This window comes from Dermacentor albipictus, chromosome 10 (genome assembly GCF_038994185.2).
Source record: "Dermacentor albipictus isolate Rhodes 1998 colony chromosome 10, USDA_Dalb.pri_finalv2, whole genome shotgun sequence".
NCBI classification, from domain to species: Eukaryota; Metazoa; Arthropoda; class Arachnida; order Ixodida; family Ixodidae; genus Dermacentor; species Dermacentor albipictus.
The window spans coordinates 100,506,681-100,529,470 of record NC_091830.1 but is presented as its reverse complement, the minus strand read 5'-3'; the positions used below and the strand labels follow the sequence as shown (position 1 = coordinate 100,529,470).

The 22,790-nt window shown below is 46.8% G+C and overlaps 1 protein-coding gene across 2 annotated transcripts in view; it reads left to right on the top strand.

Moving 5' to 3' along the window:
• Positions 1–22,790, top strand: part of LOC135908027 (uncharacterized) — a 183,162-nt gene that overhangs the window by 42,645 nt on the left and 117,727 nt on the right. For both annotated transcript variants that reach the window (XM_065439792.1, XM_065439793.1), the window contains exons 3-4: positions 11,970–12,207; positions 20,967–21,120. In XM_065439792.1, coding sequence (XP_065295864.1) covers positions 11,970–12,207; positions 20,967–21,120 — 392 coding nt within the window. The remainder of the gene's footprint in view (positions 1–11,969; positions 12,208–20,966; positions 21,121–22,790) is intronic.

The following is a 22,790-nucleotide window of genomic DNA, read 5'->3' as shown; positions in this document are numbered from 1 at the left end:
ACATAGACCAACCAAATACAACATTAAAAGCAATACATTTTGGCTTCCATATGGAAGCCTTGTTCACAATAAGGCTAAAAAAAGTGGAAGTGCATATTTAATTAAGTAAGTTTTAGCATAAGATGGGCGTGGGCTCCTTGGTTTCAGATAAACGTGTGTCCTGTTGATTGCATCTCCAGGGAATCCGGGTACAGGCATGGCTTCCAATTTCTTTCCTGGCCGATTATGCTAGACACTATCCAGTCACTATTGTGTTTAGTCATTGCTGCATGCTCTGCCAAAGCATTTGATGCCACTCTTTTCTCATCCACATCGTTCTGATGTTGGCGTAGCCATTGCTTAAAGTTGCCCATTGCTCTAATGTAGATAGTATTCATATACACATGTTATGTTTCAAAGGTCAGAATTCATGTCAGTAAAATTTTTGATACGGTTTGTTACTGAGATGGCTACCTCGTTGGTTTAACATGGCTTGTCACTGGGATTGCTCTCTTGTTTGTTTAGCTTCTTGTCGGGTTCTTATGGATTTGATTTTGTGCACAATGAGATGTTACACACACACACCTTGCATATACATGAAAAAAAGGTTTACAACAGAGATAACATATATGCGTGGGCATATATATGTGTCAATAAAATACTCGAGCCTCATTTCTGCCTACAGAAAAAGAAGTTATTTTTCCTCGAGGGCATGACTGCTTGCAATAATGAACCTCCAAGAAAAGGTTTTCTCTAATCCGTATTTTTGATATCTAAATGCTTATGTGGCATGTACAAACTGCTTGCATCAATTTCTCATTGGGATGAGTGGTCTAAATTTTAAATTTGAGTAATAATTGCAATAAATAACTCATTTCACCTGTCTTCTAATGACTAAAATTCTATGCTTCTACCTTGCCAAACCTTTTATGAAATTAGTTTGATGAGGCCCAATATACAGGGCTTTCTAAATTGAAGGTATCAGTACCTATTAAAGACTGTGCTAACTAAGAAAATGCTGCTTGTGTATGTGGTTTATTCATTTCTCAGACAGAAGCTTTACACCCAAGTGCAGTCAGTAAATCGAAAACAATTGCGTCTTGTTCAATAGTTCTCGAGCACTTGTGCGTCACTATAGTCGGATACAGATTTAGAAAAAAGGGGAGGCCCCGCCCAGATGAATGAAGCGCGACGTCCGATTGCCTCCACGACTAAAATAATCCCACTCAAAAAATCGTGCTTAGGAAACGCGCAATTCTCAGTATAAATAGACTTTGATGACTGGTTTAGTAGAGCTCTCATGTGCTACAGCATATGCCAGATCGCAACAGAAAAATAACCCCGTGCCTTCCACAACGCTGCCCCTCGTCTGCTCTTTAGCTTCATTGCAAGTGGCAAAAGTAGAAAGAGCAACTCTGCATGGCATTTGTGCTTGTTTACATGTACACGGCACATTTACTACTCCTGTTCCGAGCTTCAAATGAATCAGTTGCTACTGAACAAGTACTTATATAAAACAATGTATTTATCGCAACCATTACAAACCCAAGATGCTCAGTGTCAGCGAAAGCACCGTGTTAAAGCTGAGGAGGGAGGTCAAAGCTTCGCATATTTTGGGTGGCAAACTATCGACGCCCTCACGAAAGCGCCCACAAAATGTGGAGAAAAGAAGAAGCAGCACGAAGTAGGACACGTGTGCGCTGAGGTCGTGTGCACGATTTCTTTCACCACAACGAGATACCGACGATCGAGAAGATCACTAACGAGTTCTCGAAGCGTATATTGTGTTATGTTTGTGCCCTGGGATTTGCCTGACGGAAGGCCAGTGCTATGGTTTGTCGACCGTCGAGGCAGCATTCATCCCCGCATGGTGCCTGCCTGCTTCGGACACGACTACATGCACGGCTCGAGTTTCCTCGCGGCTGCACGGCGTCCACGATGGAAGCAGCCACCGGATCACGGACTGCTATTCGGCCCCTCCCTGTCCCGGCAGCAATGCAACCCCCCCCCCCTCCTTTCTCCGGCGGCGCCCACACCACAAACGACTCCCGCTGTGTTTGGGACAGTTTCCAAAGGAGGGCTGTGTTTCGACCCGGTGCCTTGCAGTTGGTTCCCTTTGTCCTATGCGGGCCATAAAACTTGCCCGGCGCACCATTCTGACCAACTGCCAAATTGTCCTGACGTCGCAGCGCGGTTCAAGGAAGCGCCGGCCACCGAGAGCGGCGTTAAGACCCCGGAGGCTGCCCAGACCCTCTCTCTCACGACCTTGTTTCGTCCTTGGGGACTGTCTGGGAGGTCTTTGGACTGAGGGGTGTTATTTAAGCAGCTTGCAGCTGCTCTGTTGGTCCCTGTCCTGATAACGACGACAACATGTAAACATTGTATAAAGAATTATTCGCAGAGAAAACTCTCCTCGTCTCTGACTCTGCGTGAAGCGAGGTCCAGACCTCCTGCCAGCCACACATACCTCGGCAAACGCAACAATGGATCTCCCATCACTGAAGCGGTGTACTGTGTGTCAAGCACAGCAGCCAAGCACTCTCCTGTGACCTCTCAAATAAATAAGCGGTTCATTTGATGACATATTCCTTCTAATGGAAGCCCAATTCTGAAAAAGCAACGTCCTGCACAGATCATGCTCAATATAAGCGTTGGCATGGAAACGTGCTGAAATGCCGGAAAATCTGAATGCAAATGCAGTTATTAACTCTGAATAACTATGTGGGGCCCGAAATGCTCATTCGGGCAGCCACTGTCCAGCTTCACACGAAAAAGCAGTAGTCAACCTGAATGAAATTGACAGCCACTCTTAGCAGCCTGCACGCCGAAGCACATTGTACTTTGCGTGCAGTTGTGCTGCCCCTACTGTTTTTTCCAGCCCGTTGAGATGAATAATGCCAATGTCAGAAGGCCCGAAACACTCTAGTGGGCAGCCACCTATGAGCATGACGGGCCCTGTGATGAAATAACAGTCATCAGGGCACGCTTCAAAGGCACCTTTAGCATTCTGCACGTCAAAGCCCAGTCAAGCCGTCACCACTGTTGGTGAAACGGCAGCAACCAATGCGACAGTGACAGCCACTGTTGGCAGCTTGCATGCAAACACACATTCATGTGGTGGCATTGTTTATTTTGGTTACCTGGCCTAGGCAAGTAATGCGAATAAGAGAACAATTATCAAACATCATTGGCTTAGTTATGCCCTATATACTCAGTCGGGTAGCTATTAATAGCAGTAGTTGAGGGCACGCTTGAAAGGCACCATTAGCAGTCTGCACGTCAAATCACAGTCATACCGCAGCCATTGTTGTATTTATTTATCTGACCGGGCAAGTAACACCAATGTAAGCACAATTATTCACCCTGAATAGCTCTGCTAGCATTGTGCTAAAAAATGCTGAGTGAAGTTGAATTTGTTTTATTGAGGCAATTATTTAATTTACAAGCCATCGGCATGTCGATCAACGGCCAGGTTCAGACAATGTCATTTGTGAAGTAATAAATGTTGAAAGTTGCAAAAGCTCTCAGTGCACTGCGTTGCTGGGCTCCATTCTCTGCAGAATGTCTTTGCAACGGCGAAAGCGTCAGACAGAAATCGCACCCCGCTGCACATTGTTATTCGTGCTGAAAATTTTCGCCATCATATGTGATAGGCAGCGAAACCGTTTGTTTACTAAGACTGAATGCATGAAAAATGCAACAGCATAGCAAGGTGTTTCACAATATGCAGCCTTTCATGTGCACTTCTGGCTAGCTGCCACATGCACTGACGCATAAACGTGAGCAGAGGTAAGAGGCAAAGTTGCTGTGCAACCCACATGACGCTTTTAAGAAAATGTATCTCTAAACCTTTCTGTTTTGATAGGCGATCAAAATATGTTTTGAGCAAGTTGGTTAATCACATTGCAGCAACAATACAAGAAACAAGGACAGAAAACGCAGCGAGTAGGCAGATTGAGAAGACGAGGTAGACCAGTGAGAAAGGTTTTAATGAGATGGAAGAGGCCAGTCCTGCAGTGTACAGGAGTTAGTGCTTTGAATGAGATTGGCTAATGAAAATGTGTAAGGACTTTGCTGAACGAAAACTATCAAAAACAAATGCTAATATAAAATAAAAGGACAAATATGAGTAAGTGCAAACACGCATGGAAGCAGGAACGCTGGCAACACAACTTATGCGTGACTGTGCCACAGCACGCATTCTACAGCTTGCGTGCGCGGTGAGCACTGGTGGAAAGAAATCAATCGACGGTGCTATACACAATGCTCGAACACCGCCATTACACGCTCTGCTATCTCACTGTTGACAACGATCACTCACGCTAAGTTGACGGCGACAAATCTTTGCATTGGAGGCTTCTTTGTCAAATATTTTCTGTTGAGACGCTTGTAGGTTTGTTTCACGCGCGCACACTTTTCTAATTTCTCCTCAGAATGGTTTTGCTCCATCACATTACCCCGTCCAACGAAAAATGCAGCGACACGGTACACGAACTCACCCGCCGCTGACAGCAGGCACCAGACTTTGGCAAACTTTTCTTGTCTTAACTTCACTCAGGAGCGAAATAAAAAAGACATGAAACAAACAGGCAGGATGTGTGTTTGCAGCAATCACCGAGGCATCCTATTTTCAGGCAAAGCGTAGCGCAGCATCAGCGATGCTCGCTGCAATGTTTCTTCGCCGGATCACGGCTTAGAATAAACGCACGCGGCACAGATGCCGCATTGTAAGCTCGCAGTAATATTTCCGGCATGATAGACAATGACAAACAGATTGGGAATTCACTGTGACGAGGCATTGACACGCACAGCTGACGCGACTTGGCCCAGTTCGAAGCCTGGGCGGCCATCTTCGACGGCGGGCCACCGGCCGTCCAGCGCATGACGTCAGTCCAGAGTGCGCACCCATTAGTGGATGCTCGTGTGCATCCGCCTCGGAGGAGTAAAGGCCCCTGTTTTTCTAAAGTTGTATCCGACTATAATCGAGCACAGCTTGACCCTTGGCCTAATACTAGGCAGATGAATGTCAGATGAAGCTAGGCAGATGAATGTCTTTCTTTTGCATTGAAGTTCCCAATACTTTCTAGTCTTAGGTGAAAGTACACAGCTCAGCACAACGCATGTATGGTATACGTAAGGGTACCTTGTTCTTTAAACCGTATCAACAAGAAGCAGCTACTTCCATTTTTGCAAACCTTACCTTATTTCCTAACCTTTCCTTGATCAAAAGTGTAGAAAATTAATCTGTGCTTGTTCTGTTGTTTCACAGGTAGACATCGGCGACGGTGTATATCGTGAAAAGGGCCTGCTGAAGAGGCTGCGCCTGGATGCTAACAACTCAGGCTTTCAGTTTGCGGGGGGCCTCCTTAAGGCTCCTTTTACAAAAGAAGAGGTTGAAGGGAGGCGCTACACATGGATGCGCAGCGATTGTTTGTGACAGCGTCACTGCTGGCAGGCCTGGCCTGCCCTTTCGCTTTGTTCTGGGTCTTCCACGTTATCTACTCGAAAAAGGCCCACAGGATTTTGACATTTATTGAGCACTGCTTTCTGGATTTTTGCTACACAAAGCCGCAGGTGAAAGCATTGGATTTAGTCAATTTTTACAAGAACTATTGCTTGGCAAAAAAATTTTCAGATGCATATCCTCAAGAAAGTTTCTGTCAAAATTATTTTGCCTAAGAAAAGCACTCGTGGGTTCTGTGGCTGACAGGTTGCCCAAGCCATGTAGCACAGTGCTTGCTTTAAAGGGACACGAAAAAGAAAATTTATTTTAGCTTTATTAAATCATTCTTCTACAACACCGAAAAAACAACTCCCACCATGAGAATTGGCTTGATAAGCCAGATAACTTGCAAAAACGAAAACTGGTGTCGCCACTACCACCTTATAGGTCCTGCACCAGCTCGCTGTGATATGGAATTTGACGGTGTCTGTTCGGGTCTAGCTAATGTTCTAATGGCCAATATTGATGAATTCTGTTGTAAAGGTGTCAAAGAATATACTTAGTTGAAGTATGACTCCACACTGATGTGCGGGCACTGCATAAAACTTGAAAAATGAAAGTTAAATCTTCATTTTCTCATCTAATAATCCGCTTATTGCCACAATGTTCATGAATACAGTTCTGAAAGATTGTTTTATCAGTCTAAAATGATTTACTGTTTCACTTTAGTATTTCTGTAATGGACCTTCAGCAACAAAATGTGTGTTAGTATTCCTCAGGTATTCTCAGCGGGGGCAAAAGCACCAGCAGCATGCTCAATGATTCTGTACCAACTGATAACTTGAAGGATATCCTGTGCCACTAGGGTTAGGCCAACGTGGCTCTGCGTTAATCACCACGAGTGTATTATGCAAATTTTAATGGCCCAGAAATTGGTAATTCAGGAGGGAGTTGAATTAGCTATTTTTTTTTCTTTATCATGGACTTCTCACATTACACTTTGTCACAACGCATTCACTTTAAAGTAACTGTGGAGAATAAGGTGGTTTGGTATTCAGACATGCCTTCTGTGTGTAAACAGTGTTAGATGAGCAATACAAAGATACACCATAGATGCTGACTGGCAACATGAAGGGGTTTGAGGGCAGCTACAAATATACATCCTTGTAGTCGTACCTGTAGCACCATGTTGAATTTGTCGCACAAGCATATGGCATCCATCACAACTGCATGCCTAGAAACAGAGAAGGGCAACACACTCAATTGCCTTTTAGTCTATCTAAGAAGCACTACAATTTTTAGGCAACGAAATTGAAATCTGGCTTGTACCCATAAGTACTGCAATACAGTTGTGCAACATGTTCCTCTTGTGTGGAAAAAGGGCTGCATATGTTTTCTTTGAGCACAAGGGGCAGTGGTATCAGTTAGAGCCCCTCCATCCACGTGCCACTGCCGCTTTCTTAAGTAGCGACATCCTTTGTTGTGCGCCGCCTTTTCCCCTCACACCAAATCCGGTCCCAGCATTTCCAGTTTAAAAGTTTCCGGTTCCGGCGTTACCGTTTCCGGAAGTTGTGCTGCGGAAATTTCCGCTTTGACTGCCGATGGTGAGACGGCCACGCGTGCTTAGCAGAGCTGTGGGAGTCACCATGAGAAGAATGCAAAGGCGACAAGCTGTTGTATTCCGCTGAAGTAGTAATTCGTGGTCGCTGTTTTCTAAATGCACGAAAAATGGCAGTGGTCTCCAAGCGCCCAGGCACTACATTCCACTGTACGTTGTCTCTCGTGGCACAACCCGTCGCAGGTTGACGCGAAACAGCGAACACGATCAGATCGCTGATTGCAATAGGCGGTGGTACTTGGATGGAATCGCATTCACAGTTTAAACCGCAGTTGGTGCAATTAAAGCCTCTCCATCGACGCGAAAGCAAACAACGTTAAGAAAAACATAGCGTTACTTCCACTCGGAACAGGAAGCTGCAGCTACGGGAATTCCGCTTGACACCGGAAGCTAAGGGGGTGAGTGGCAGAGGAGCGTGGAGGAACAGGATAGGTTTGCGGTACTTAACGTGGTCGGCGGAAACGTGTATGGAGGGGCTTTAGTATCAGTTAATGGCTGTTTTCACATATATGTTTTGTCGTGTGTATTAGCAATCACCATTTTCCTTATCTGAGTGAGGTCATTTTTTAGAAAGTTTATAGAACATGTTGCTCATGGTTGTTGTAGTTTTCTTCCTAACTATCCATTCATTGCACTGTGCACCCATGTCTTGGGCAACTAGCTGTTTGAAGGTCAGTATGCTATCGATGGGTCTAATGGTAATCTCTAGTGCCCCCTCATTTGCTTGTTGCAATACTGAAGAGTTTTGTATATTGTGTCACTTGTTTATTTTCACTGTACTTTAGTTTCACTACATCTTGAATGTGTTGTGATAGTTTTTCTTTTGCAATGAAAGATATGGTGGACAGTTGCCAACACTAATGTGATAGTATGAATGCTTGCTGTATTTGTCACGATTGTTTCATTTCGCTGGGGCACTAATGGTCATTAGCAGCAGATGCTAGATGCCCTTAAGTGCAATGTTTTTATGTTGCATAGTATTGTTCATGATCCATTGAATGCTTTGCATGCACATGTTGTGGACAACTGCCTGTTTGAAGAAATTGTCTGCATATTCAGTGGGTCTAATGTGAACAGCTCTACTACTGACTTAGCTTCACTACATCTTGAATGTATGCCCATTACCGATATACCTGTCCCACGAACCACTTCGTGTGTATTTACGCTTACTGACGCGACACCATTGTCATCCATTGACGTCGGTTCTACATGAGCGACCGGACAGCAGTTTCACAAGTGCACTCCGTTGCCATCTACCCTACATAACATCAGGCTATGCCCTTCCATACCACCCCATCAAACCACCATGGGTGATGGTTCAACCTTCCGTATGCGTACATGTCCCCGGCATACTAAAGAAATCATTGGTTCCCGTCAGTGGACTGCAACAACTTGCTCTCGCGTACATCTGGTCAGAATACCAGACATATGTTCATGTGTACACAGACGGCTCTGTGTCACCTAAGGCATCGACAGCAGCTGTGGTGATACCAGCCCAACAGATGACTCGAGGTTTCATACTAGACCATAATTCAACATGAACCGCTGCAGAGCTTGTGGCTATTCGAGAAGCGATTCGCCACAACTGCGGGGAAAGACCTCAAGAGTGGTGCATTTTCACGGACTCAAAACCCGCGCTGCAAATTTTGGGATGCTTCCTGCGCCACACCGCATATCAGGTTCTGGCCCTGCACATCACCAAGCTACTTTCATACGCTCAAGAAAAACACCGCATAGTGTTCCAATGGATCCCGGGACACTGTGGGCTCAACGGTAATGAGATGGCCGATGCTGCAGCAAGGCGCGCCCTCAGCAATGGCATGCGAACTGTAGTGCCATTCTCCATACCGGACATCACATGCCTCCTGTCGGAATTAATGAGGAGTGCGACGAGAACATACTGGGCCCAGCCAGACGCTCGTCACGTCCGCCTTAAAAGCCTGGATCCCGATATGAAATTTCCTATTCTGCGTGGAATTCCACGTCCTCATACATGCCTGATACACAGACTGCGATTAGGCGTCGCCTTCACGTGCAAATATTTGCACATTATTGGACGGACAGACTCCCCGGACTGTTCAGTGTGTGGCGCTGTAGAGACTATAGAACATGTGCTCGTGGTGTGCCCTGAGTATGCGCGAGAAAGACTGACATTGGCAGATACATTGAGACATTTCCACAATGGACCACTGTCGGAGGACCTCTTGCTAGGCGCGTGGCCACAGAGTTGGCAGACGACAGAGACAATGCGTGCACTTTCACGTTTCCTAGGTGACACGGGCCTGGACTCACGCCTGTGATACCAGTTGTGTAATGTGTCATTCACCTCGTTCCTCCCATTATCATCCATCATTGTGACCCCTTTTCTTCCCCTCTTCCCCCTCCCTTACCTAGAGTAGCAGGCCAGATGCTCCATTATCCGGCCGACCTCTCTGCATTTTCCAATCATTAAAATGCTTCTCTCTTGAATGTGTTGTGATAGTTTTTATTTTGCCGTGACAGATGTGGTGGGCAGTTGCCAGCACTAATGTGATAGTACGAATGCTTGCTGTATTTACCACATGGTTGTTTCATTTCGTCTGAGGCACTAGTGGCCATTAGCAGCAGATGTCATGTGGCCTTATGTGCAATATTTTTATGTTGCATAGTTTTGTCCATAATCATCCATTGAATGCACTGCAGACCCATGTTCTGGACAACTGCCTGTTTGAAGGAATGATCTGCATATTCAGTGTGTCTAATGTGAACATCTCTAGTACTGCCTCTGTATTTGTGAGTTAGATTTTGTATTGTGTGTCATTTTGTTTTCACTGTGCTTTAGTTTCACTACATCGTGAATGCGTTGATAGTTTTCCTTTTGCAGTGAGAGATATGGTGGGCAGTGGCCGGCACTAATATGATAGTACGAATGCTTGCTGTATTTACCACATGGTTGTTTCATTTTGTCTAGCACAGTAATGGCCATTAGCAGCAGATGCCATTTGGCCTTAAGTGCAATACTTTTATGTTGCATAGTTATGTTCATACTAATCCATTGAATGCACTGCACACCCATGTTCTGGACAACTGCCTGTTTGAAGGAATGACCTGCATATTCAGTGGGTTTTATGTGAACGTCTCTAGTACTGACTGTATATTTATCAGTTAGATGTTATATTGTATGTTGCTTGTTTTCACTGTACTTTAGTGGGATTGCACATTGAATGTGTTGTGATGTATTTTATTTTGCTATGAGAGATCTAATGGGCAGTTACCAGCCCCCAGTCTGTGTGTTAGCACAAATATTTATTATGCTTATCACAGCATTTTATAAGGCTGTAGTTTTGTGATGATTAACTCATGCCTGACTTTTTTATGAGAAACATGTCAGAACTAATAAACAATCCCTCATGCTTGGGATCCATGAAATCATCTTTGTAATCTTTCAATTGTCTTCGAAATATTTCCACATCAGGCCCAAGAAACTCCAGAACGGGCTTGAAAAATTACTCTCGGAAAGAACCGAGAAAACCTGATGAACGAGGTAAAAAAATACTCCGAGATCAGCTCCAACAAACCACAGAATGGGCTTGAAAAATTACTCTCAGGTGGAGCTACGAAACCTTGATAACGAGGTAAGAAAATACCCCGACATCAGTACCAACAAACTCGAGAATAGGCCTAAAAATAACTCCCAGGAATAGCCTAGAAAACTGGATGAATGAGGTAAAAAAATGCTCCCACATCAGACCCAAGAAACTCGCGAATGGGCTTGAAAAATAACTCTCAGGAATAGCCGCTAGAACTTGGTGGTGGCAGTAAAAATATAGCACCACTATCGTCCCTAAAAACCTTCCCACAGATTAAAAAATTACTCTCGTTTCTACATACAAAAACCTTGGTCAGCATGGTAGTAAATTTTTACCTCGACTGGTACGTTGTAAAAAAAACCCAGAAACGGGAATGCGATACAGGACGAGCGGTTTACTCCCGTTTCGCGTTATTTTTGTTTAGTGTGAAGGAACAAGAATCATGTGATTGCTGCGGTAAAGCTAGGGAAGCGATGGAGTATGTTTTATTAGAATGTGAAAATATCTTCGCAGTAGTCGATTTAGGCACCTCCGGAATCCTTGAAGCCCGTAGGTTCAGCGAGAGCAGGGGGAAAGTAAACATGTCTGCGATAGAGATTAGTAAGAGGCGATTCGAAGATTGGTGGAAGAAAAGTAGGGGAATGACAAAGGACGGAGGCGTACAAAGCAAAGTTCACAATAGGGGATCACAAACATTGGTTATGGGAATTCATCGTGTCTTTTTCCCTATTCCAGTTTGCCTTATTAAAATAGGTACCACATTGGGCAATAAAATAGAGCTTGGTGGCACAACCCGCCGCACCGTTTCAAAGGGGACGCTCATAACATCCATCCATCGCGGCCCACGGAACAGGCCACGTTTTTATCAGAATGCTCTGCTTCGTGCATAGCGTTCGCCGCGAGCGTTTCCTGGCAAATGTTGCGGTTACGTAAGCTGCAGTTGCCGGGACAAGTCAGAAACAGTCAGGTATCTTTGCATGCTGCCGCGTTGCACTCTTAAAGGCGAAGCTTAAGCGTCCTCTGCATTTTTTTTTCGTGCACATATGTACAGACAGATGAGTACACTTTAAAAACTTCCTGAAGGTGAATCCCTGACGCTCAGGTGACGCCTTGACACGATCTCTTCTGCTTCACGGAGGCGTGAACCCTCACTTATTCGGAGCCCCGGTCGCATAGACCGGATTGCTGTGTCCACTGGTGCTAGCGCTCGTTTATCCGCTTTTATACCAGTTTGGCTGTGTTATGTGTGTCGGTTAGTGTCTTTTTTTCCTCATTGAGTTTTCCCGCTGCAATACTTAAATCGCAATATTGTCTTCCACGGTAGTCAAAGGTTGTACTAAGTATCCCCTATCTTCGACAGTGGCGCCAGCGGCACCTACAGGCACCGTGGTGTGCACCGTCTCCAACCTGATGCCTCCGGAAACGTCTGCTCTGCCACCGGACGGCGCCTGCGACCTGCTGTTCTTCGAGTCCTTCTACAAGGACAACAAGAACAACCTGTCCGGCGGCTACAATGCGATCGAGCCGAACGCTCGCGTCTTCCTGGAGCAGGCGCGTAATTCTAAAATGACCCAGTACGGCGCCTCTTTCGCGCCCACGTAAGTGCATATCTCAACCACCATCGCAGGAAATGCAGTAACGATCACTTATTTATAATCTCCGTCGTCACAAGGAGATTATAATGTAGCACAAATAAGGCGTATTATGCGAAATACAATAATGCAGAACTGACACAAATATTCATTATGTAACTACTCTTGAAACAAGGGAAACCAGTGTTCACATTATTGCAGGGTAAGCAAAAAAAGATTCTCAGCTATAGAATAAATATCGCCTGGTAGCAGATTGTATTCCCGTATTGTTCTAAAAAAAAGCTTTTGCTCGAGGCTGTCTCCGATGCTGCGTATTCGAAGCCATCTGAAACGCAGAAATGCGTTTATGTAGCACCCTCTGGACCCATTTGAATGACATTTCTCGCATTCCAGAAACAAACCTGAATTCTGGAGACAGTTACATTATTTGGAAGCAAAGTATCCTTTCCTTGGGCGGAGGGAGGGGGCGGATATTAATTTTTAAAAGGAATTGCCAACTGCTGATAAACTTAACAGAAACAGAAGCGTGCAGTTTATATATCAGTAACCTTGCACCGAAAACAGACGTGGCATTGCTGCCTACTGCATGCGTTAGGCCATCTAAAGCAGGCGAATTTCGTTTAATAATTTACACCTCAAGTAAGTGTGATATAATTTTTACGAGAACGCTGCAAAAGTCCTATTCACAAATCAATGGTGTGGTTGAGAGCCTTGTATAATCCGTCAACTTTGTCGGCTTTCGATTCGTTATTACATAAAATTTACAGAATTTTTATATATATGTTTTATGCTGGCCTCGCGTATCGCACGTCACGGGATGAAAGCGTCAATTAACCATCTAGATAACAGATCGAAAGCAGTGGAACATTGAGAAAAAAACACTAATTGCACTGAAAAGGCCATAAATCAACTTAAAACCACACAAAACGTTCAGCTTTTCAGTCCATTATGAAGTGGTCTTGTCTGGGGCTGGTGGGTCGAGTCTGACCATCCTGCGTTTTCCGAACCGCGTTTTACATCACCTTTGCCGTAGCCCGGGCCCGAGAATCACCAATCAACTTGGAGCGTCGTCATTGCGTAACTTTCAGGAAGCGAACGGAGAGATTGGTTCCTTTCTGTCGCGCACCGCACGGAAACTGCGGAGGGTCAGTGAAAGAAAGCAATAAATGAAAGGAAGGCCAACTTCCCTCTTGAAAGAAAGTCCGGCCGCGCGTTGGCAATGCGCGCAGAACACTCCCCGTCTGGTGTCTTCCTTTGCGAGGCACCACCACTATATCAACGTGACAGCAAACGCAAAACTTCTGTCGTTAGTCGCAAAAATGTTTTTATGACCACGACTTTGGCTGTTTTAAGCTCAACCTTGCGCACTCTTTCATCTGCGCTAGGCAGGCTTTGTGTAATCGTTCCAACGGGCCGCTCATTGCAGGTTGCTTTTTTATCCTTGAGTAGAACGAAGTCGCCTTCTTTGAGGTCGGACTTAGCTGCATGCCATTTCCGGCGTTGTTGCAAAGTAGTGACATTCGTTATGCGCCAGCGCTTTCAGAACACGTCAGCCAGGTTTTTTACTAGACGCCTGTGCTCTTTATAGAGCTTCGTGGTGTCTAATTGCCCACTTCTTAACGATGCGCTTGCGGGTTTTGGGCTTAGAAGTTTCGCCGGGGTTAGGACGGTGGGATCTCTGGGTTCAGATGAAGTGGGAATTATGGGCCTGGCAATAATAATGGCCACCGCCTCTGCCAAAAAGGCAGCAAGAATGTCATGCATGAGCCGTTGATGACGTGACTGCATGAGCATTGAGTTGTGGCGGCGCGCTGATGGAGCTGTGCACCACCCCGCCGCCATAAACAACTCCGCGGGGGTCCCATGAACAGACCTTCCCTAGCGCTGGACGGGAGGCATACGGACATATGATCCGACTACGTGTGTCGAACGTTGTTTAGCGCGCAAACTCCCCTTTTCTCATTTCTTTATTTACTGCTCTCATTTCGCAGTAGGTCCACGCACCGCACTGCTCTCTGCAACTTTTTCCTCCTCTCTCTCAAAAGCTCTCGCCACAATCGGCGCTGCGCGCACCCGCTCAATGCTCTTTTTGAAAAAAAATTACCGACGATTACGTTACTTCCTAATGCGAAATTTGAGCGCAGCAAATAAGCTGTTTCACCTTTTCGATAGATTGAGGCAAAGAAATCGAGCAACACATGTATGCGCTATCACAGAATTTTTTTTTATTTTTCACACGTATTCCTTTAACAAAGACTCCACTAACAGTTCTTGACAGTCATGAAGGAAGCTTTGTGGTCGGAGAAATAGGCTGATATATGTTCGACTTGGTACACCAATGCTTGATTCTCAAAGACGAGATCTATACAAGTGCCTCGCGAGGTTGTCACAGCCGTGGGACGCGTTACGAGCGAGAGGAACGGGATGTTCTCCCGCATTCTCCCACAACCCGAGACTCGCAGGAAGAGGGGGGAGGGGGGCGGCGTGTACACCCAGCGGCAAACGATGGGGGCAGAAGCGCGCGCAGCAAGCGGACAACACGATAAAGGGAGGAGGGAAGAGATAGCAGCGACTGACTGATGCCGCTGACACCGATAGTGACTCAACCCCTATCCGCCACACAAGAACAGGGGGGGGGGGACCCTTTCCTCCTATTTCTGCATGGCGGCGACGGTGTTCTATGCAGTCACGTTATCTTGAATCTCTAGCGGCGTCAGCGGCATCCAGCGGTATCAGTCGGTCGCTGCTAGCGCTGGGGGGATGAAAGGGGGGCGGAGCTGGTTACGAGGCCGACGACAACGCCGACGCGAAACCCAGGAACGGACGCCAAAGAGCTGCGCTCTAAAATAAACAAGACCACGTTACTGAACAGACGTGTGTCCGTCTCGTTCGCCACGGCTCTACAAATTGACGACACGTAGTTCGTCTTCCCGGCTTTGCCGAAGTTATTGTGCAGCCCTGCACAGCAAGGAGGCGCAGCCAGACACAACCTACGGGTGCGACAGAGCAAAAGATGTCTCCCTTGATTCAGTCCGACACCCACCATACTGAGAGCGCCAACTGCAGCTTGGTTTCGTCGAGCGGAATCGCAATTTGTTCTCTCTGGTGTTCGTCCGGAACAACGTAAGTACCATCTAGATGTTTCCGCATTCTCGCGTACCTCTGCAGAAGAAGTGGCCGACCTGCTTTCCGCACCGCCTCCCACCACTCCATACAGCGATCCCAAGGCTGTACTTCGCGGTGTGCACAACATTTCGGCGTCCTCGCATGCAGCAAGTGCTCTCCGCGGAGGACTTGGGAGACGCTCACCGGCCAAGCCAGCTCCTTCGCCGTATGCGACAGCTTACTTCAGCCACTGCAGTCACCAATGACCAACTCTTGCGGGCACTGTTCATGCAGCGCCATCCAGTAAACGACGAGGTGGCACTTGCTACAGCGACAGCAATGGACTTCAACAGTCTGGCCAGCTTGGCAGGCAAAGTCACGCAGGTAGTGGCGCCTGCGGTGTGCCACGTAGCACCATCAAACATCATTGTGAGTCTAGTTCCGCAAGCATCATCTAGCACCGCTTCATCTAATGATGTGCTCTGCAATAGCCTTGGACAATTAGTTTGTGCTGCGAAGCGTCGTCGCACTCCACTCCGTGACGGAAGATGCCGCAACTCGTGTAGATCACGGCGCACAAGAGAAGAACGCTCCCGGTCTCCGATTCCACCACAGGTATGATTTTAACACCGCTGCTTCGGGCAGGACGCGCGCCACTGCCGCCGCCCTTGCGCATGGCAGGGAAAACAGCCGGTCGACCTTTAATGGCGACAACCAGTTATGGCTAAAACACAAGACGCCTGTTTCATATCATGAAGAGGACCACAGGCCAGCAATAACTGGTGGACACCGGAGCGGAAGTCAGCATCATTTCCTTGCAACGTCCCGACCGAATGACACCGCCGACCTCCTACCTTAAGCTGTCAATGGTAGCAGCATCCCTGTTTGTAAGTTACGGCCCTTCACCGTGAAGCTCAGCCTCCGCCGCGTGTTCCATTGACTTTTTCTCGCTGCTGACATTCGCCGTGCCTCATTGGCACTGACTTCCTGAACCACCATCAACTGCTGGTTGACGTGAAACGCCAACGCCTGGTAGACACTGCTACGTTGCTCTCTGCCCACAGCGTCGTTTCCTCTGACACACCTATACTCGCCCCAACCACAACAGTTGCTGGTAATTCTTTTGCTTGCCTCCTTCAAAATTTCCCCAACCTCACGCGACAGCCCGATTGGACAATAGCCATGCAAGACGATGTTCGTCGTTACATTCTAACGACTGGGCCACGTGTTTTTGCTCGCCCGCCACGACTCGCGCTGAACAAACTCAAAATTGCCCGATCCTGTCGCAGAAGACATTCCTAAAACACCATTATCACCGCATTTGAGAACGCCATTCGGTCTCCGAGACACGTGGTCTGCCATTCATGTTCGTCTACGTTGACGACTTGTTTGTAGGAAGTTCATCCTTCGAAGAGCACCTCCAACACCTCATCAGCTTTTTCAGTGGCTATCACCAGATGGTATCATTGTCAACACTGCCAAGAGCGAGTTCGGCATACCATTATTTTCTCGGCCATCGCTTTGATAACAACGGCGTCCGCCCTCTTTCTCACATAGCGCAGGCCATCTGGAGTTCCCCAGCCCGCTTCAATCACTAAGCTCTGCATCTTTCCAGGCCTGGTAAACTTGTACCGCCAATTTATTAGAAACTATTACACTGCTGGAACCCATCGAGCATTTACTCTGCGGCATGTAGTCGTCGATTGCATTGCGCTGGGACACCATGGCGACTAAAGCTTTCAATTCCATCAAGCACGCTTTGGTCGACGCCACACTGCTATTTCATCTCCACCCGAGCCACTCGTCGTCGCTCATGACGGATGCTTCCAGCTCTCAGGTCGCAGCCGTACTGCAACAAAAGGTGAACAATGGTGGCTGGCCCTTGCCAATTTCTCAAAACGCATGACCCCCGCCCGAACATGCTACACTGTTTTTGGCAGGGAGTTGCTCGCCCGTCATATTTCTTGCCGTGAGACATTCCCGAAATGTAGTTGAAGGCCGAACGTTCCCTATCTTCCCTGACCACAAACTCTCTCCTACTCAATTGGGTGCTCTGAATCACTATACACTCCACGTGAAGCGCGCCAGCTTGCCTTCATCTCAGACTTTCAAGTGACAAACGCCGGCGGTGTTCACATCTCACTAGCTCACGCCATCAGCCACGTGGATGCTATCATAGGCTGCTGAACCCGACAGGAATTAATTTGGCACCAGGCAACTTAGAATCTCTAAAAGCGGTAACATAAATCTGAAATTCTCATATCATCAACTAAGACACAAAACACATTAGGCCACCAGCTAACTTTAATTCTTAACCTCACCTACTCTTCCATTTCGAAAAATTTTTTCCTGCCTACTACTCAATTTAATGTACTCTTTCAGCTTTTTACGTCTATACCAACTGTACGACCCCCTTCCATGTACACTTGCCCCCACCCGCTTCTGCGCGCGTCACCCTCCTGTTTGTTATTCTGGTTTTGGCCCCCCTCCCCCTCTCTTTTCCGTTCCTTTTTATAATCTATTTTTTTTTTGAAACCCCCTCATCAACACCTTCTGAAATCAATATGCCTTTTTCGGCGCCTCAACCCAAAGTATCGTCATTTCTGGATGCCGCCGTTACGACACTTACGTTGAGCGACTGGTGCAATGCCCCATGAATGACCATGCCGCTGCCTTTCAGTCACCCCATACATTGCACCGCAGACTCCTCGTCGCCATCTTAACTATTTCAAAATTGCTCGACGTATTGCTGCTATGCGACTCAAGTCACTTTCAACTCATGCTTTTTTTTTCTGTGTGTGTTTTTTTACGTTTTATTTTGTTTAATTTTTTTGTCTTTTCTGGTACTCGTGCACTGACCGGCTGACCGGCCCTTCTAATGCCACAAAAACATGCCACCAACGACTCCCCCTGAATGCTTCCTAACCTCTCGCATCCCCAACACGCTCCCGAGCCCCTGCCTTTCTTAAAAATTCTGTTTTAACGCGATAGCGTTAAGGAGCTCGTGTCGCAGAAAAGCCGGTGTCGTCGGCGTCGGCGTTTTGCGGCGTTGACCGTGAGCGATAAACCACAGCATGCACTCCATAAATAAAAAGCAACTTCCAAGATGGGCTGGGTGGGAATCGAACCAGGGTCTCCGGAGTGTGAGACGGAGACGCTACCACTCAGCCATGATTTCGATGCTGCCAAAAGGTACAAACGCGCCTCTAGTGAATGCGGTGTTGCCTTCGAAACGAGCCGTGGAAAGTTATACTGTGGTGTATATCGGTAATTATGAACATGTAACTTACAGAAGTCGCAATTACACGAGTAGCGAAGTGCGTTTCGCTGCATTTCTTCTGCGCTTTCCGCACACGGAGAGCCATCTTGCGGCAAACACAGAAGACCCCCTCCTCTCCATGTACGGCGCTGCCCCGACAGATGGCGCGCCATGCGCGCATTGGAGCTGTCGCGGCTCGCTCCCTCTGTAGAATCAAGCGTCCTTCCTTTCTTTAGATCACTATCTATCTCTCTGCCCGTGCCGATCACGGCGTTTGGCTGGCGTGCATCATTTCCCCCTCCGGGATACCGAGTTCTTTGGTTCGCTCCGCTAGCTCAGGCGCACGTTTTTTCTCTTTTTTTTCCACTCTCCCCCCCTTTTTTTCCTGTCTTGGTGCCGCCCTGGCTTCCCCCACACTCCCTTTCTTTCTTTTCTTTTCTTGTTTCATTCTTTTTCTCCTTTTGTTTCTTTCTGTTCTCCCCGCGTGCCCACTCTCACGCTCCTGTCCCCTCGTCTTGGGAACAAAGCTCACAGACGTCGGACGACAGCACTTGTTTCCTCTGGTAGTCTCTCTCTTTAAAACCAGCCGCCAGCGACAACACCCGTACGTGACGTCACTGCACTAACCCTTTAAAACTAACACGCCGAGGATGACGAGGCCGCCTTCGACGAAAATAGGTCCTCCTATCGAAACGTTGGCCAGCCTTTCTGAGGCACCTTATCCCTGTTTACAAACTCTATACCTCAATAAACATAATCCTATCACCTTGAGTTTTCTTCAACTCAGAGTGTTATGAATCGGGATAAACTTATGCGACTTTGGCACATTTACATTGGAATTCGCAGCTGAATGCGGCAACGAATTGCAATAAAATTATTATGCAATGTTCTCTACGCTCAAAAATTATCCTATTACTCACCAGTCACCTTCTTCTGTTTTGTTTACAAAGGCCTTAGGGACATTTTTTTAAATCTTTGTTCTCATAACCAGAATTAGTTGTTATCTTCACGAGTAGTTTGTCCCAGTTTTCTCTGGCAAGGGGAAATAACTCGTCGGTAATGTTTCTTGTACAGTCTTTTGTTTCATAAATTTATCTTTGATGGTGCATATGCACAGTATGTTTGAATGGTTACGCCAACAACAAAGGAAGAGGTACAGCAACAGATGGTTGGCATAATTACACCAGAACGTGGAGTGAAATTACTCCCTAGCTAGCTTCAAGGGTAGGTGTTGCCGCTGATTCATGTTTTCAAGATTAATTTAGGCCATACTTACAACTGCAGCGAACCTCAAAACGCTACAAATGACTTAGCCGTTGTTTCGACTTAACCGTAGATGAATATTTCCACATGTCAAAGTTATGTGAACAGAACCCATTTGTTGTGGGCGACGTTAAGGAGCCTGAGTGTAATCGTTATTCTAGTCCGTGTTGTAATGCGAGAAGGTGGGAGCAAACTCAAGCCACCTTTATATACGGCTTTTCTCCGTGCCAAACATATACAATGGAATTAAGGAAATTCACGAAACTCCATACTGAAACAGTGCATTTTAACAAACAGAGCGTTCACGGTAACAAAACACTTCTATAAAAGCAATGAGTAGCACGGTTTCTTCTGTTTTGTGATTTTATGTGGAGTGGTGTACAATCTTAAATATTTTTACATTTACTTAGACCGGAATTAGGATACAAGCAGTCTCGGCACGAGAGTTGTGGGTTGAGAAGCGGCCTTATGGAGCAGCTGACCTACATGTGTTTGCTAGCTGTCTGTTACTGCCATGGTGAGGTAAATATAGTGGATGTAATCATAGCAACATACGTGGCGCATGGCTCTGCTACGTCTTGTTCTTAGACATGACATCATAATAATTTCGATGTGAATAGATGGAAGGTTTAGACACTGGTAAAACCGAAATAAAACATGTATGTCTTCCTTGATCTTCAGATTCGATCTGTGTAGTCATTAGGTGCCTGAGAAAGGTATGACAGACTTGTAACATTACCGAATTTATGCTACTACTCCAGAAGACATAGCTCATATGACGTCATGCTCAACATGCATTTAAGTCTCATTTACGTCAGCTCCCCAAGGTGGACAACAGAAGACGTAAGTGGTGAGTAGAGTCGGATTCCATGACCTCAGTCATCAGTTAGCAAACAACGACTGTGATTGAGACTATCGCCAAATCCATGCAGTGTGCCATATATGAATTTACTCACTGATGTTCCACAATAAGTATTAAAATGAGCGATTGAAGCACTCGAATGTCGTTTACAGCGAAAAATTCTGCCTAGCTCTCTCGAAAAAGAAGTATGTTACATTATAAAGAATCGCCATTTATTGTTTGAGTTACGCCAAAATTTTGAGAGGTTAACGAACAACACTATATGTTTCTTCGCAGGAAGACGTTCTCGAGTGCAGAGTTCACGACCAGCAATTTCTACAAAGCAGTTGATGTTATCTGGAATCGCAAGATCCACCACTTCGGATTTCTGAACCTGTACCTCGAGTTCTCGGCCCCTGAAGTCGTCAGGGAAGCCTTGCTTGCCCTGAAGGTAACTTCTATACCCGAAGGCACGTTAACACTAGCGAAAGCGGAACGCCACTCGCGATATAATGCACCCGCATTATATCTCCGTATAACTTCACTTGCGAACATGATTGCCGCCGTGGGAAACAACGTGATAGTCTATTAAGGACTGAGTTTTTCTCGGCAAACTCGCCTTAGTTTTCCATACCGGGTACATTTCTACCTTCTTTCTTCGACCGATCGCCGAGATCATGCGGTAGAAAACGGCAGTGCTGGTACAAGTCTTAGCATCACTGGCCGTACCATTGTGCGATCGGTAGTACGGGCGGTGCTACCTTGCAGTACCGGTGCTGAGTGTAGCGTTCTTGCATTTTTCTTTCGTGACAGCTAGCGATATGAGACCCTGTCATTTAGACGCAGCACCCCTGGTGGCCACCCAGAATAAATATATGTTTCATACACCCCATTAACGCCCCCAACTCGCTCAGGAAGGCTTGGCCTTTCGTTTGCTTTGCATTCCTGTCCTTCACCGAGGTTGAATTGCCTGCCAATTTTTTTCTGAGATGGAATCGCAGTGGCCGTGATCACCAATGATAAGAGAGGGTGGTACTACATCGAGGCGTTCGCCCACATAAACTAGACGGTCGCTTGTCACTGGTGTTCCAGATTGGCCGCCGGGAGCCCATTCGCTCCGCGGCAGACAAATGTTGCCGCTCGCCTAAATTTGTGGTCAGCTTTTTGCCCTCTAAGACATACCACGCGTGTTTTTGCGATAGTGCGGCCATGCCTCAGTGCCACCTTGACTATGGTTGAACGCTTCTGTGCAGCGGGGATTCAGGGTTACCTCAATGCATTCACCAAACAAGCATATATTTATTGTTCGAAAAAATAAAAATTAAACTAACACCATATCGGTGATTCAGGGAACTCTTTCCAAGCATTCAAACACATACCGATGCGTAAAGAGATGCAACCAAGTTAGTCTTCGGGCGCTATAACGTAAAACTATTCCAATTCTGTAATCAGCCCTACCCGATTGGTCCAAACATTTTTGGACCACCCCCACTTCACCTGTCTGTCACGCGACGTCATGAAAACCGCGATGGCTCCTCATCTGATGTGACGTGTACACGCTGAATATGCATGATTTGACCGGAAAAAGAAAAATGGTTTTCTGATTCTACGCCTTTTCGCCATTAGCCCCCCGGCTATCCGTCAAAACTTTTCGGGCTGCACACACTTTACCTGCCTGTCACGCGACGTCACAAAACCGCAAGAATTGACCGCGTCAAAGTGACGTGTACGCATCAAAGATGTATTATTATGCCGAACAAAAATTGGAGGACGCTTAAGCTTCGCCTTCAAGAGTGGAACGCGACAGCGTTCCCGTCCACCCGCCAAGGGGTGTAAGACAGTGGGCTACGGCGCAGCGATCACTTACGAGGCGCCCCGCATCGGATGCGGTGAGCGTCGAGCAACGCAACGTTCGGCGCTGCAACGATACGTGCGCCTGAGCAAGCGGAACGAACCAAAGAACTCGGTGTCTCGGAGGGGGAAGCGATGCACGCCAGCCAAACGTCGTGATCGGCACGGGAAGAGAGATAGACAGATAGTGATCTGAAGAAAGGAGGACGCTTGATTCTGCAACCCGTGAGGGAGCAAGGCGAAGCGTCGTCAGGGGAGGGCGAGTCCGGG